Source organism: Phaethon lepturus, unplaced genomic scaffold (assembly GCF_000687285.1).
Source record: "Phaethon lepturus isolate BGI_N335 unplaced genomic scaffold, ASM68728v1 scaffold882, whole genome shotgun sequence".
NCBI lineage: Eukaryota > Metazoa > Chordata > Aves > Phaethontiformes > Phaethontidae > Phaethon > Phaethon lepturus.
In genome coordinates, this window is record NW_010525283.1 from 6546 (window position 1) to 22627 (window position 16082).

Sequence of the window (16082 nt, forward strand, 5' to 3'; positions counted from 1 at the left end):
GGTCCTCTGCAGGGGACTGTCTGTCAGCAGGAGCTAAATCCCCTGGTTCCCATCAGCTGGTACTTGCAGCGGCAAGATGCAACAGTGCGCATGCAGATGAGACGCCTTCCTGGAGAGTGCTGCTGCAATACTTACGTGAAAGCGCTTTATAAATGCTATTTTTTCAGTGTCTTCGGAAGGTATAAAAAAGTGTGCTGAAGCCATACCATGGGTCAAAGTCAAGTCAAGAAATAAAATCCAGGTGTCCTGGCTCCCAGGATCCCTTTTAACCATTAGACGTATAAATGAATTTCCAGTGAAGTTTTCACCTGCTGTGCTGTCGCTTGTTATTGGAGAATGTGTCGCAGAGAGAGAAGAGGGAAGCAAGAGGGAGAGAGAAATTATATTTATGATGAAGCCTCTTTTCTCACAGGGAAGCGTTAGTGTTAGTAGTTAGGGATAGTACCTCATCTTATTAAAAAAAAACCTGACAGCACTGAGGTCCCAGCTGTGTTCAGAAAGGTGCAGAGACAGGGAAACACACTCCCCGAATCTCACAGAGCAGCTGAAGCCCGAGCAGTGGCCGGGTGTTATTGCGAGGGATGCTCAGCGCAGCAGCGTGAGGCACCTGGAACGGCTGCAGCCTGAGCTGCGGCAGCCCAGCACCGCGGGGCTGGCAGGTCCTCGCTGAAATGTGGCTGGCAGGTTCCGACTGGGAGGTCACACGTGGGAAGTGGGAAGGCTGGAGGTTGACAGGTCAAGTCACAGAGCCGTCTTGTTCTGGTTTTACTAGGTAAAAGGACGGCTTTGCAAAGAAGTGAGAATAAAAATAAAACTTCACGCTTCTGGACAAAGCTTGATTCACAGTTCACTTTGAAAGACTTCCCCTGACTTCACTGGAGCTTGGATCACATTTCCTCTGAGGGCCTGAGAGATGTTTCTGTCCCCCATTTAAATCTCAGGGTGTTCCTTCAGAATAAGCAAAGATTAAATGCTATTAATAATAGTGAACTATTTTTCTCATTTGCAAAGTCTCTAAACAGAGGCATTCAATGACTAGACGGCAAATAGCTGGTGAGGAACTGACTCCTCGGGCTTCCTCCTCACACGGCTGTCTCCTCCCAGCTCCCTACTTCCCCCCCCCCAGGGAAACTGGTCTGTGGCTGTTGTCCAGCCTGGCTCCAGGTCAGTCCCACACTTCCCAATGTTGAGGCTGAGGGAAGGTTGGGCAGGACACACAGGACCTGTGGCAATTGTGAGAATGCTAAAGCACAGGACATGCAGTCTTCAAGGATGGGGAGAGCACCTGCAACCCTAGGGACCCAGGATGGGGAAGGGACAAGCTTTAGTAGACCAGTGAACTCTGGCTCTGCCGTCAAACATGCAAGCTGCTTGTTTGCACAGCATAGGAGAAAATACACCTGCTTGAGTACCATCAGCCTCCTCTCACTCCTCGCTCCTCTCCCAGCCCCGAAGAGCTGCACCTTGTGAGCAATGGTGGGTGTGAAACGGGTATTACAGGTGTCCTGTTGAACGCAGATGGGACTTTGTCAAGCACATAGAAGCCAGCAGCTAGCTACTCTCCCCTTCTCCCCTCCCCGCTGTCCCCATCCCACTGAGACTGAAGCAGTGGGAGCTAGTCCCACCAGCCCTTCCATTTTCCCTCGGCTGGTGTCAGCTTTCCCTTCGTGCCAGCGAAGTAACAGCTGGTAACACCAGTGCTGTCTGCAGGTTGCATCTGGCTGATCTCCTGGGGCTGTGGCACCTCTGTGTCGCCTGCAGCTTGCCCAAGGGTGCAGGGAGCTGGAGCCGGCCTTCACAGGCTGGAGCACGCTGGAGCCTGCTCCTGCCAAGGTGAGGGTCACTCTGCAGCCGCAGGATGGACAGACAGATGCACGCTGCCGTCAGCCCTTGCAGGAGCTCCCTGCGGTGCAGGAGCAGGGGCAAGGGCACCGGCCCAGAAACCTCCGTGCAGCGGGGCTGGCCGCTGGCTGTGGTGGGTGGCAAGCGGCCGGCTAGGCATGAGGCAAGCTGCAAAATAGAGGGGCACAGCTATGGCTCATGCCAGTCCCTCGGTCTCACTAATCTGACAGTGGCTGGGAACTGCATCCCCAGAGCTTTCCTGAGGATACGTGATGCTTTTATCGGTTGACTGATAAGTGTTGAGGTAAACCACGTTGTTATACCTGTAAAACTTACCCCATGTCTGTTAGGAACCACCGATCTTCAAAGTGGGGGAGTGGAGAGTATGAGCTAAGTCTGATGCGTATTCTTAAAGTGTAGGAAAAAGAACCGTTCTTGCAGCTACTCACTTGCTCCGAGGCAGCTCAAATCCCAGCCTTTCCTTCCTGATGAACTCATTCCCAGCATTGACATTACTGGGAAAAATCCTCTTCCCCCAGAATATGTTCTTTGTGTTGCCGCTGAGTTGAAAGCCAGTGGCAGCAACATCAGCAATTTGGGGGGAAAAAGGGATAATTTTGTTAGTGTAGCATTTTTGTGAGCTTGTAGGAAGCTGTCACTAAAATAGCCCTGATTTCTATTTTGCAAATGGTGACCACTTTGTTGCTAGGATTCCTTGGCGCTGAAGATCCAGCTGCACGGCTTTCCTTGGGCAGCACGCCGGAGCACCACCAGCAGATGTGGCTAGGGCCAAATTCTTCACACCACTCGCATAACGTACCCTTGTATTTTAGTGAGTGGCTCTCCCATCCTGCCGCGATGTGCGGCATATATATTGTCTGGGATCCAAATGTCTCTCTTTTCTGGGATTTCCTTTATTTCTGCTTGAAGAACTCAAAAGGATCCTGCAAGAGCTACTGCTGAGTCTGACATTTGAGAGGACTGGAGGCTCCTTCTGTTCTGACCTCTGCTTTCCTCTTCTTCAGATGGTGGCTTGAATTCATGAGGGAGAATGGTGTGAAATAAAAGGCTGTCTTTGTGTGGTACTTCAGGGGGGTCCTAGCATCTGAAATTCAGGTGAATCAGCAAGATTTGTGCCTTTTCATGGTTTATCTTGTCCTGAAGTATGCTCTGCTGAGGAGACAGTTTAATGCTACCATTTTGTGCACCTTCCCACCCTGAGACATTCCCTCTGACAGCTCTATTGATGGAAGGAAGAGATTAAATCTCTGCAGGGACTTAAACAACAAGACACCAAGCGATCCCTGCTCACCACAGGAGGGCAACTGCTGAAGCCAATGCCTGAGTCAGTGATGCTACAAACACATGGAGTACATGCAGGTTCTTCTTTTTAAACCAAGTAACATCGTTTCTGCTTGGCATTGACGTCATGGCCCCCGCCTGCAGGAAGCGTTCATTCTCACAGGAGTTTCGTGGCAGAAGAGCAAATGGTGCATCCAAAATGTACATGCAGCAACCAGCGTGCTACGTGTTCAAGGACTGGAGGGAAATTCTTTTTGATGCAAAATGGCTTTTTCTGTTGCCTTCTATCCCTTATATTTCCCTTTCCCTTCATGCTGGCAGCCACACTGAGAGCACTGGCTGCTGGCGCAGCGTGAGCTGGGGGTAATGGGCTTCTTGCTGTTCAAGATGGATGGCAGGAGGGATTTTGCTTTGGGCTCCACAGGAGGTGATTTATGAGGTGACTGTTGTAATATCTCCCTTTTCCCTCACCAGGCCTTATTGTCGATGCCCCATGCGGTGCCCAGATTGGGTCACGTGGTGGAGGAGCACTTCTGCCCATTGTACACCCACATGTGGTTTACCACAGCCCTGCAGGCTCCTTCCTCACCGTACTAATGAGTATCTGATCTAGGAGTTCATTTGGCCCCAGGAGGCAATAAGAGGTTATACTCTGACTCTTCTCCTGCAGTTATCTTCTCCCTGGTCACCCCAGACTTCTTGGGCCAGTCTTTCACCAGGATCACCTCAGGAACTGGAGGATGATATCTGCACCCACATCTGCTGTGGCTGCTTGGGGAAGGGTGTTAGAGATCTCCTTGCTCTTCTTGCATCATCCTTGTCTACTGCACAAATGGTGAAGCCTTTCTCAGCACCAGAGGTTGGTCCTGGTGTCAGAGCTCACCTCAGTTACAGTTGAAGTACAGCCTAGGGCTTGCCTAGTAAGGACTCGGTGGTCCTCTCTGTGTTATGTTCTGCCATGTCCATCAGCAGGTGGAACATTTTCCACTGCTCTGTCTTGATCAAGACAAAAGAGGTCTTGTAGGTAAAGACAAAAATCTGCTTTCATCCAGGCAGGTCACCACCTGCCAAAGCGTGTGACTTGTGGTTATTCACTATTCTTTCCCTTTCATGTGTTTCATTGGGATATATTCATCACTTGTATAAATCTGCAGAGACAGATTAAACTATGACTAGCATTATTTTATCCATGTTTTTTTTCTTCTTGCTCCTCTACTTTTATTTCCTTTCTTCCAGTCCTATGTCAGTCTTTCCCCCACTCTTTTTTTCCCCATGGACAGGAAGATTTTTCTTGCTAAATAAAAGAGAAAAGAAAAAGGTAAGGTTGACTCCTTGCTCACATGAGTAATCCCGAGCTGTGGGGTTCATTTCGGTGTTGAAGACAGCAGTAAAGTCACCCTGTAGCCCTGAAGCCAGATCTTGGCGGAGAGCAGGAGCCTGCTGTGATGCCGCATATCTCACTGAGACACAGCTGCAGCATCAGCCCTGCAACACGCTGTCACCTCCGTGGGAGTCTCTGCCCCAATTTAACACAACCATATCCCACTCCCCAGGCTGTGTGGAGGAGACAGGGACAAAGATGTGTTTTTTGAGAAGTTCCCAGCAGTGAGAAAGTAGCCGTTCAGGAGTCCTGCTTTCCAGGTCATAGATGGGCCGGGAGGACTGCTGGCTTATATGATGCTTTCGTGCTGTCAGGTTCAGTGTTCCCCCAACTCGGTCCTCACCCAGGCCTTTTCTCTGGTCCCGATCCCTTCCTGACCCTGCTCAGGCTGGCTGGTCTCCATCCTCACCTGCCAGCGCCCTTCCCCTGCTTCAGTGGCACTGGCATTTGGAGCACATCTAGGCTATCCTTTTCTCTCCTCCACCTCTTCCCACTCTCCGTGTTTCCCCCTCATTTGTCTATTTCTATTCAGGCCACATCTTCGCAACCCTCTGTTTTCTCTCATTCTTTCCTTTAGACATGATAGCATTTTGCTTCAGCAAAATTGCAGCTCTTGAGGTCAGCCACCAAGGGCAAACGCATTTACATGTGGGGTTTAAAAGGACAGGAAATGTTTTTTGGCATGATTTCCCCAAAGGAGAATTTTATGCTTTTGAAATTGGGGAACCCAGATATCTGGCTGCAAACCAGACACAGACAGTCAAACTTGGGCCCCAAACTGTCCACAAAACAAACATTAGAATAAATTCATGCTGTGGCAGCATATTTTCTGCTTATACAGCTCGTGCTGGAGTTTTCAAGGAGACTGAAGCATGAAGTCTGACAGAAGAGGAAAAAGCCGTTTTGTCAATAGGGAGCTATGGAGAAATAGTAAACATAAGGTAAAATTATATATTCAAATTCTTAAAGACTGTAACTCCAAAATAGTTTGGTCCATATCCTTTGGACTTCCTAGACTATTTCTCCCCCTCTGTTGGGGTCAGTTTGGCAACTTTCAGTTCAAATTTATTTTGCCAGTCAAAATCAGAAGTGGACAAAACAAGAGGGTTATCATAGTCACCATAATCATTTGCATGCCGTAAGCAGTACTGAGGCATCTAGGAAAAGAAGAGATGCTTCAAGCCCACATTGCCATACAGCTACTTTTGGAGTAATATACAGCTAGTGATGAAGAGCGTACAGCAACAGCAAGCTAGGTGATAATGTGCTCCACTAAAGCTTTGGGAGGGTTTCTCTTACTATTGTATCTAGAGCTGCATGTGGGATTACTCCTGGCAGTGAGCACTGGAAGTGTGAGGAGCACCTCAGTGTCCACATAACACCCACAGCCTTGTTTTTATGATCGACAGTCAGCTTTGTGAAGAGAGTTGTCTTGTATAAGTTAGTGGGGTATTTAGCCATTAGATTGACAGAGTTCTATAGGAATAATTACCAGATTTGACACTATCCACTGGAATTAAGCATAAAATCACTGCTGGTAACATTTACAGTTGGCACAAACATTAGCAGGCTGGTCTGTACTGATGAGATGAGCACAGTCTTACAGAGGGATCTGCTTCATTTGATAATTTCATTGTTCAATCCAAAGCCAAATCTGAAGTTACACATTTCAGGGTGGAGAGTGCAGCCAACCCTTCAGCTGTCCTCAGAAACAGGGACTCAAAAAGTACTTGGGAGCAAAGTGGGTGAGTAGCTGAACTCCCAGGGTGGTGCTGGGCAAAAAATCTACTAACCCAGCTCTTGGAGACAGTAAAAAGGGGGAATGAATGGGAATGGGAGGTGATTTTATGTTTTGGCATGATGCCAGTGAAGAAAGTGTTGAACTCCTGTCCCCACTTGCAGGGTACACGTTTAAGAAGGATCGCAAGGTGTTGGAGAGAGAGCAGAGCACCAAAAAGAGCTAGAAAAAAGGCTGTGCATTGTGAATGTCCGTGAATGACTTCAAGACCTTGACCCATTTAAATTGTCAAAAAGAAGGCTGAGAGGTGTCATCATTAGAATGAAGAAGTATCTTCAGAGAAAGGCGGCAGTCATATGAAATGAATCTTTCATTAGCCAGAGAATGGGCATCCCCACTGCTATGAATGGGGACTGAAGTGAGACGAGATTACAATGGCAGTAAAATTTCATCACCAGAACAAATTACAAAGGGGATTGCAGGTTCTTCATTTCTTTTAGTCTATCAGTTAAAGCAGAGTGTCTTTATGGAAGATGAGCTTTTACCAGCCACTAGTTACTGGGCTGTCCATAGGACTGTAGAGTGAAATTGCGTTGCGTGTGAGATAGAGGAGCTACGGGGAGAAGGTGTAGTGGCTTCCAGTCTTATGGTGTAAAGGTAGTTTGGGTTGTAACAGAAGCTGAACCTTCCTGACCCAGAATAGCCTTACAAAGTTGATAGGAGAAATTTCTATGACTACCTGTAAGTGCTGAAGAACTGTCTGTCTGTTTATTATCTCATAAGGCTCCTCACGATCATCGAGGGACAGCCACGGGGACAGTGGACAAATCCTGCTGTCAGACATACTCGTATCTGGAGGTCAGCAAAAGCAGTGAGCCATCACTGCTAAAACAGAGGCACCAGAGTTTGAGGTTAGGCACCCAAAAACGTGGGCTGCTGGAATCAAGTCTGTGCTTCTCTGAGCATGGCCCTTCCTCCTGCTGCTAATGGGGGGGCTCTCTTGGAAGAACAGGGACACCCAGACCACCTTGACCTGTGCCCTGGGAAATTGATTAATTCTTATGTACCCATTGAGAGGAAGAGACCCAGAGACACGAGCACAATTTGCTCAGCCAGAAACACGTTGTTCTGGTTCTCTAGCATCAGTCTTACATTTGAAATATGCCTTTTAAGGAGAAATCAGGGTTTGAGGGGAGGTAATTTTTTGCAGTCCTGGCTACCCGCAATGCAGTTGCTTGCAGGCTCATTTAGAATGGTTACCAGCAACCTACCTGCTCACATCTTAATGCTGGTCACTTGCCAGGCATCGAGGGAGGGGTCAGAGAGCTGAAACCCTGGCCACCAGTCCCTTGCTCTTGCCACCAGAGCACGCTTGGCTCCAGCTGCGGAGCAGGAGGGCCTGCCGGGCCGTTCACTCCTCTTCTGCTCCCTCTCCACCGCTTTACACTAGGTGAGATGAACAGCCCAAATTTGCACGCTGCTACAACACAGAGCATGTTTTAATGATCTTAATTACGGTTGCTGCAGCCAGAACCCGACCTGGCTGCTGTTGAGCCAGGATGAGCGCTGGGAGGGTGTGCCGGCGTGAGGGAGGCTCCACACCAGTCCTTGCATACCTGCTTTTGATCTTGGGCATCTGCCATCGGAGGGTGTCTTTGAAGGCAATTGCCCTTTCAGCCACTGCCTGGATGTTTTATCATTTGCAAACTAAGTTTTGCACAGAACTTTCTTGAAGGAGAAATAATCGAAATGTTGCCAGCCTGGAAACTCCTGTCTGCTACAGGTGTCAGCTGAAATTCCAGTTCTCCGTCAGCAGTTAGGGCTTTCCAGATTATTTTCCAGCAACTACGGCAACAAATTAAATAGCATCTATCATTTAGCGTCTCCGAAGGCTCCATGCCACCAGACAGAAAACAGACCATCGGAGGCTGTGGAACTGCCTCTTCATTTTGTGTGGTACAGAGATCCTTTGCTCTCCCCGAGATTTCTGGAAATGATGGGCCAAAAAAACCCCAATGCAAACATGGAGCAGCGCTGCGGGGATGAACGCCTGGGGCCGGGGACAGCTCGGTGCAGGGCTGTCCCCAACCTTTGTCACTCTCCATAAGGCCCCCAGCACAGGCACCCCCAGCCCTCCCCACACGTGCCAGCTCTTGTCCATGGCATTTTCCTCATTCATACTAAAGAATTTGGGAAATATTTTTTGTTGTTGTTTTTAAGTGGAAGAGTGAAGTGTCTTTTGGCTTGTGATTATGGATAGTGTGGGTGAGAATTAGCAGTAGTTTCCAATCCAGTCAGGTGTGATGAGAAGGGAGGCCTCTGAAAGCTGTTCAGCAGCATGCCAGAGCATAGCAAGATGTTATTTACAGCGTGTGTTTTTAACACGACTTGAAATTCATAAACAGTAATACTGACAGCTCGGCTGTGCTTCTTTACAGCATTCCATCCAAAGCAGGAGATTTTTACAATTTGTCATGAGAGCTGGTTGGGACCTTTTGGGTGAAACATTTGATTTGGCAAAGCCATCCCTCTTCACAGAAGTGGTTGTAGAATCACAGAACGGTTTGGGTCAGAAGGGACCTTCAAAGATCATCTAGTCCAACCCCTCTGCCATGGGCAGGGACATCTTGCACTAGATTGGGTTGCTCAAAGCCCTGTCCAGCCTGACCTTGAACACGTGCAATGATGGGACATCCATAGCTTCTCTGAGCAGCCTTTGGCTCATTTAATCTTCTGTCAGAGATTTCTTGGGTCAACCCTAGAAGCAAAGCCCAAAGCAAAGCCCCCAACAAGCAGGAGAGGAAGGACACCTCTCTTGCTTTGGGTTAGAGACCCAAATTCATGAGTCCAAGCTCGCAGGCACAGTGCCTGCTGACTGAGCCTCCATGTCTTCTGTGACAGTCTCTGTTAGGCTCCAGCTTTGTCAGGTTCTGTGTCTTTGCTTTCTTCAATTATGTTTCTCTATTAACATTTTCCAGGGGTTATACTTTTGTTCCACATCAAAACATCACAGATCCCACAGCATTCCTCAAAGGACGCAACTCCCGTTCTCTGGCTGGTCCAAATTATCATGGAAATTATTAGTTTCCTTAAGCATTTGTTGTACTCATCCAGAAATACAAGCTTGCCCTGTTTCGATCTGAAACACTATGCACAGAAAAGAGAAAATTCCACGTAGTACCACAAACACCATGCTTGCAAGAAGGTGGTATGTTAATTAATAAAGTCTGGGAGCCACTGTTTTAACATATTAATGAATTTGTTACGCAGAGAGAGATGGAAAGATATATTTCCTTATTAGATTTTTGAATGTCTGATACTTTTATTGTAATTATGTTCTATTTCATGTCTTTCTTACAAACACTCTAATAGTGTTTCTAATAGCATATTTGTGTTGGACAATTATTTCAGCAAAGAGAAGGAGAAATAAGGGGATATAGGCCAGATGAACATATTCAGAACTTGAAATAGGAGGGACAGCCATGGGGGTAGACCCTGGAAGAGAGATCCTTTTATAACTAGGGACCTGCAGAGAGTGGGATCTGCTTAGGTTCAAAGGAGGGTATGAGACAGTGGGTCAGAAGAGCCAGGAGAAAAGAATTGTGTTTTTTCCAAAGTGTTTTGAACACGAAGGCCCTGCAGAACTGGAGTGGTAGGTGCATGAATCAGAGAGATGTGGCAGTGGGCTCTATGGCTGCATGTCTTCACTGGTGCAAGGAGGAGAGAAGCTGCCTTTTTTACAGCTGCAGGTAACCTGGACGTAACCTGGCTCATGCTGATCCAGCCCTTTCCATGCAGTGGCTTGAAGACCATTTTTGAAGTGTCTCTGGAGGACGCATACAGAAATGTCATGTTGGACCTGCAAGCCTCTGAGCTGTTGCCAGCCCAGCCCAGTGCTTCTCCAGGACTGAGAAGAAGACCAGAGCCATTTCTTCCCCCAAAGGGGAGATGGTATTTCATGGAGCTAAGCACATTAGGAGGCATTTGCCTGCTCCGATATGGCCACTGATAACCCTAACCAGCAGGGCTGGTTGAATCACCCCTTCAGCAGAAGCCAGCCTGTGGGCTGTAAGTTGGACCACAGGGCTGCAGAGAGCGGGGAAGTTGTTAGTCAAGGGAAGTGAGACAAAGGGAAGGTGGGGACTGCAGTGCCTTTGGTATATAGTGCCTTAACTGATGTGGGACAGTCCTTGCGCACGGCTATGCCCAGGGCCAGGCAGACAGCGCTTCCAACAAGTCATAGTAAAAATTGGGGTTCTCAGAGCTGCATGGAGTACTTAAGCACTCACATTAAAACTGACTGCTGGACATACGGGGTCCACTGGCATTCTTCACAGTATTAACCATATGCGATTTTATATGAGAGGTACCTGTGGAAGCCTGAGTGTGAACTTAAATTCCTGTGTTAGAATATTGCCCAGCTGTTTTCTTCTGCACAGTCCCAGTGACTGGAGTAGGGAGATGTTAATTTTTAGGATTTTCTTCGCCTCAGAAAACCTTCAGGGGGAAAAAGGGGCAGAGGTTTGCAATTCTTCATTGCAGTCTATATTTTTGCATTACTATAGCACTTAAAAACTCTAGTTCCATGTCAAGAAGAGACAAAGAATAGAAGACGGTGATTCCTGGTGGAGTCCTGACAAGTTGGGAGAGCCCGGAGCTCTGACCTGGGGTCCCGTGTACGGCTGGGGCAGAAGCCTACACTGGGGCAGTAACCACGCTGGGAAAGAGCAGTGGGTATTTGACAAGAGTTTCAAGAGATGAAGCTCTCCATGACTGCACATAGGCTCAGGGATTCACACCCAAAACACCCATAGTTATTTTTCAGCTGATTTAGGCACTCCCTGAAGCCACTTTGTGGCTTTCCTCAAGGTTTCCTGCAAAAGGCAAAGGAAAAGAGCCTTATTCTTACCCGTACTAAGGTCTTTTCACTGCCCTATATACAGAAAAGTTATGTACAATGTCCCTTATAACCCACTTAGCTTCTCTACACCCATTTTGGCCACTGTAAAGAGAATACAGCCCAGAATAATTTTTCTGACACATACCCACATACAAACGGTTTTGGATGAGGATAGAAATTCTTTACAGATTCCTTCTGGATGCATCAGGAAGAATCAGGGGCCAGATTCTGCCCGTAGTCCCTGCAGATGAATACTGGTGTAGCTCCCTAAAATCAATAAAATTAGTCTGCACTTGCACTTACACAGTGTCAGATTAGAAGCTACAAAATCAAAACTAAACCCCATGAAGTCCAGTTTGGCAGTGCTCGCAGCAAGCCGTAAAACCCTCTATAGTTACTTAGAAGTGGTTCTCTCTCACAGAAAAAAAGAAGCAGTATTAAATCTGACCTTATAGCCTTGCAAGGTTAGATGCTGATGTTTCCATGTCATTGAGAAGACAGTAAACTCTTCTTTCTAGTGGCACCATGCTATTATTTCCCGAGTCCTAAGATGCTGCTCCTTAAATTCCTTGGTGGTTCGAGATTACTTATTGAATCCTAACCGCTGTGGGTCTGAGATAAGCTATACTAGGGGAGAACTTTATCCTTGGAGAAAGAAAGGGAAGACATTGCCCAAACCTGGCATCTGTTGTCATCTATGGAGCAGTTTGATGCATTAGAGGTGGCCCCTTGGGAGAAGGAGTAACAGTGTGCTTCTATTTTTGCATGAAGTCAGCCTCAGCAGAGGGCATGATGATGCATGAATATCAGCGTGTATCTGTTTTCTCACTGTCATTTCCTCAGGGTTAGGGGGGAGGCCAAGGATGGCGGTAACAAGGGGGATGCAGACAGCCCTCCACATTTACCTGTCAGGGCAGCGGGGGTCTTGCTTCACGCATTTTCTACAGACGGGCAGCTGCCAGCCCGTAACGTCACTCATGCTGCTCCTGCTCTTTGCAGGGAGACAACTCCGTTTCCGCTAGCTGCTTGGCTCGATTTGGCATTTTTTGTTACAGCCCAACATAGCGTGACAACGCAGCTGATTCAGTGCACCATGGCTAGGGTAAGGGCTGCAATCACACCGTCTCGGGGGACGCAGGGGGAGTGCGAGAGTGCCAACTCCGGCTCTACTCCCAGCCTGACTTTTGGGACTTGAAAGAGGGGGATTTGCTACGTTTTAAATATTCACGCATACACCCTTAACTTTCAGGCTTTGTAGGTCGGAGTTAGTCTTCTAACCAGCCTGAAGCTATGCTGCACCGTGCTGTAATCCTGACAATTTTTTCAACTAAATGTACTTGAATCTAGTAATTTTCCCGATGGCTCCCCTCCAAGAAAAATGGTGTCGATCATTTGGTAGGTTTCAGGGTTGGGTGTGAGTCAGCTCTGAGTCAGGCAGCAGCTCCAGCTCCACAGAGTGCTGGTCCCTCTGTGCTGGCACGGCCCGTGGGGCCTCAGCCCTGCAATGGGTGCTGCTCCCGAACCTCCCCAGCAGCACCGTGTGGGAACCCAGGCACTGGGCGCTCGCAAAGCAAAGGGGCAAGTCCACAGCCCCACGCTTTCGGCTGTTCACGTGCTGCGAAGCCCTCTTGGCCTTGGAAGGTGGCGGGGTGTGTAGATGATGGTGGCTCCAGGCAGGGAGAGGGATGGGGACCCGTCTTTCCCCCTGCGGAGGGGCCCGTCCGACGGGGGTGCGGGCACGAGTCGTCACTGCTGCGCGAACAACTTCCCTCCCCAGATCCAGGAGGATCCCAGATCCCCTCTTTGTCCAGGGACCTCTGTCCCTGGCGCGGTGTTTCTGTTTATGTTCACATTTATATCAAGCAGGGTGGTGTCCCAGGCCACAGGCAGTCGAGAGCAAAGCCAGATGCAGTCTCGAAAGCAGCAGTTACCGTGTGCGTTGTGCAAAGCGGCATGACTGACGGGTTCCTCGCTCTCTTTTTGTCTTTCTCTCCCCCTTCCCCGGCGGTGTGATTGAAGCAACGCCCTGTGAAGCAGTCCCTCAGCGCCTGCATGTGCCGAGAGTCCCACTGGAAATGCCTCCTCCTCTCCATCCTCATGTATGGCTGCCTGGGTGCGGTGGCCTGGTGTCAGCTGGCCCGAGTCACCAAGCTCAGCTTTGATAGCTCCTTCAAGGGCAAGTCCATGATCTACCATGACAGCCCGTGCTCGGACGGCTATGTCTATATCCCGCTGGCCTTCCTCTCTATGCTGTACGTGGTGTACCTGGTGGAGTGCTGGCACTGCCACGTCAAGAGAGAGCTGCAGTACAAGGCGGACGTGGACAGTGTCTATGAATGCATTAACCGCATGCAACAAGCCACTCCGTGCATCTGGTGGAAGGCCATCAGCTACCACTTCGTGCGGCGAACCCGGCAGGTGACCCGCTACCGCAATGGCGATGCCTACACCACCACACAAGTCTACCATGAGAGAGTCAACACCCACGTGGCTGAAGCTGAGTTTGACTACTCTCACTGTGGATACAAGGACATCTCCAAGGAGCTTCTGGGCCTGGAGAGCTACACAGCCACCAAGCTGAGGTTCACCAAGTGCTTCAGCTTTGCCAATATTGAATCTGAGAACTCCTACCTGACTCAGAGGGCTCACTTCTTCACAGAGATCGAGGGGCTGGATGACTACATGGAGGTGAGGGAGGGCATGCAGCTCAAAAACGTGGACTTTAAAGAGCTTATGATGGCCTATGGGGACCCGGATCACCTCCCGTGGTATGTGTCTCACTATGCTTTCTGGGTGGCAGCTATCCTGATGGTCTCGTGGCCGCTCAGGGTACTCATAGAGTATCGAACTGCTTATGTTCACTACCATGTGGAGAAGCTGCTAGGCCTTGAGTACACGGTGCCCACGGCGGCAGAAGAACCCTTGTACCGGTACCGCATGCCCCGAGATGCCACGCAGGACAGCACCGAGCTGGAGTGGCACATCTGCACCAACCGTCAGCTGATCCCCAGCTACTCAGAGGCCATGCTCATGGACCTGGCCAACTCCCCAGCCTACAACAGCTACACGGTGTGCCGGTACGGCGAAACAGCCCACGGCTGCGAACGCTGCAACCATGCCTCCAGCACCTCCTCCATCTTCTCACGCCATGCTTTCCACAGCTGCAGTGGCAACTCCCGCCTCTCCCTCAACACCAGCCGCTTCTCCCTCTGCCGCATCCATGGCTCCCACAGGACAGGCCTCTGGAGGAGCCGCAGCAGCAGCATCGCGGACCGGGGCTGCCAGGACGAGCAGTGCTGCTCCTACTCCAGCCAGCTGGCTGTCAACGAAAACCCCCCGACCTACCACGACGCCCGCTTCTTCCCTGTCCTGATTGTGCACAGGCCGGAGGGACATGATGGGCGGCATTTCTACGTCAGGCGCTCCTCCTGTCTAGAAACCTCTCTGTGACAGGCCTCCAGGGTTTCTCGGCTCCTCTGCCCCGGGACAGGGCTTGCAGAGGTCCTGCTGGTGGGGAGCCTGCAAGCGTCAGTCTGCACAGTGGGTCGGCAGGACGAGCTTCAGCTCTTCCCCCGCCATTGCAAGAGGACGTAGTCACTCTGACCGACGGCTGACCTCATTTCCAAGAGCTTCTCCCCCTCCTTTGGCTGGTCTCCCTAGTCATTTGTTCCCCTCTTCCTTTTGCTCTTCCACTCCTCGCCCTTTCTCTGCTCCTCGGTTCCCTGCCTCTCCTCCCATCCCACCCTCAGTCTGTTTCTTTTATGTTTCATTCACAGCATTTGACCGCTGTTGCCACTGGAGGATTTATAAAGCCTGTGCTTTGCAGTGTATTTGCCCTCTTGGATGCCCTGCAAGGTAAGAACCTCAGATAGAGCAAGGAGAAAGGCAAGCAGCCAGCCAGAGTCAATTCAGAAGGAGAATTGAGATCTGCAGGCGCTGAGTCACCTCCTGCAAACCCCAAACGAGGTGCTTTTTTTATTTATTTTATTTTCACCAGTCTTTTTTCCTCTTCTTCTGTCATTTATTCTCTCTTTTCTTCATGTTCTCCCCCTTTCGCTTTACCCTCATCTTCCTTTTTTTTCAGTTTTCTCACTTCTGCTTTCCAATTTTTCTGGGGTTTTGTTGGTGAGGATGTCTTTCAGGGTGTAATTGCCTTCCGTCGGGCAAAAGTGAGGTATTCGCAGCACAAATGTCACCAACTGCTGACACAGCCACAGGCTGTGCCCCTGAGAAGAGCTGAGGACTTTCTTTCCAGAGCAGTGACGTACACCAATAAAGCAAAAAGCCCTTTGCTCACCTTGCCCTGCCTGGTCTGCAGCGGAGATGCTGCTGCGTTTCCAGCTGTAGTTAACCTTGTCCAGCTCCACCCCTGTTAGCTATTGCTGAGAGCCGTAATGTAGATCAGTGCCCTGCTAGTGCCACTGTTTTTAGGACTGTGGGTCTGGTTTGTGTTTGTTTCATCCCTACCTCTTGCTCAGAGCAGCATGGGCTGGACAAGGGGAGAGGGGCTGGAGAAGGAAAGGTAAATATGGTATTAACCCTCCCACTGATAGTCTGGAGTTGATAGGAAGCTCTTCCGCCCACACTGTCTGTTAGCGCAGTTGCAGGACTGCCGTACGTTGCCCTCAGCTTTCTGCGTGCCCTGGGGAGGGGTTTTGGCCCGTAGCCCACTGCCACCTTCCCACCTTCCCAGGCGGGACGCTGTGCCACCCCAGCCCCGGGCAGGGAGCACAGCTGGGAGCCAGCCCCACCAGCTGCTCCTGCCGGCGCTCCGGGCTCTTCCCGCAATTCTTCCCCCGTAGCAGGTGCAGCACCTTCCAGAAACTATCAAATTAGTCCCAGCAATGCCAAACCCAAGAAGGTGTCCGGTCCTGGCGGAGCGGACTGCTGCATCCTGGGCTGTGGGCTGCCCTCCGGGC

At 49.8% G+C, this 16082-nt stretch overlaps 1 protein-coding gene across 1 annotated transcript; it reads left to right on the top strand.

The window, feature by feature from the left end:
• Positions 1-4821: 4821 nt before the first annotated feature.
• LOC104616192 (transmembrane protein 151B-like) lies at positions 4822-14613 on the top strand. Its single transcript, XM_010282674.1, has 2 exons — positions 4822-4839; positions 13183-14613. Exons 1-2 carry the CDS (start codon positions 4822-4824, stop codon positions 14611-14613), a joined length of 1449 nt encoding a protein of 482 aa, XP_010280976.1.
• The last annotated feature ends 1469 nt before the right edge of the window (positions 14614-16082 follow it).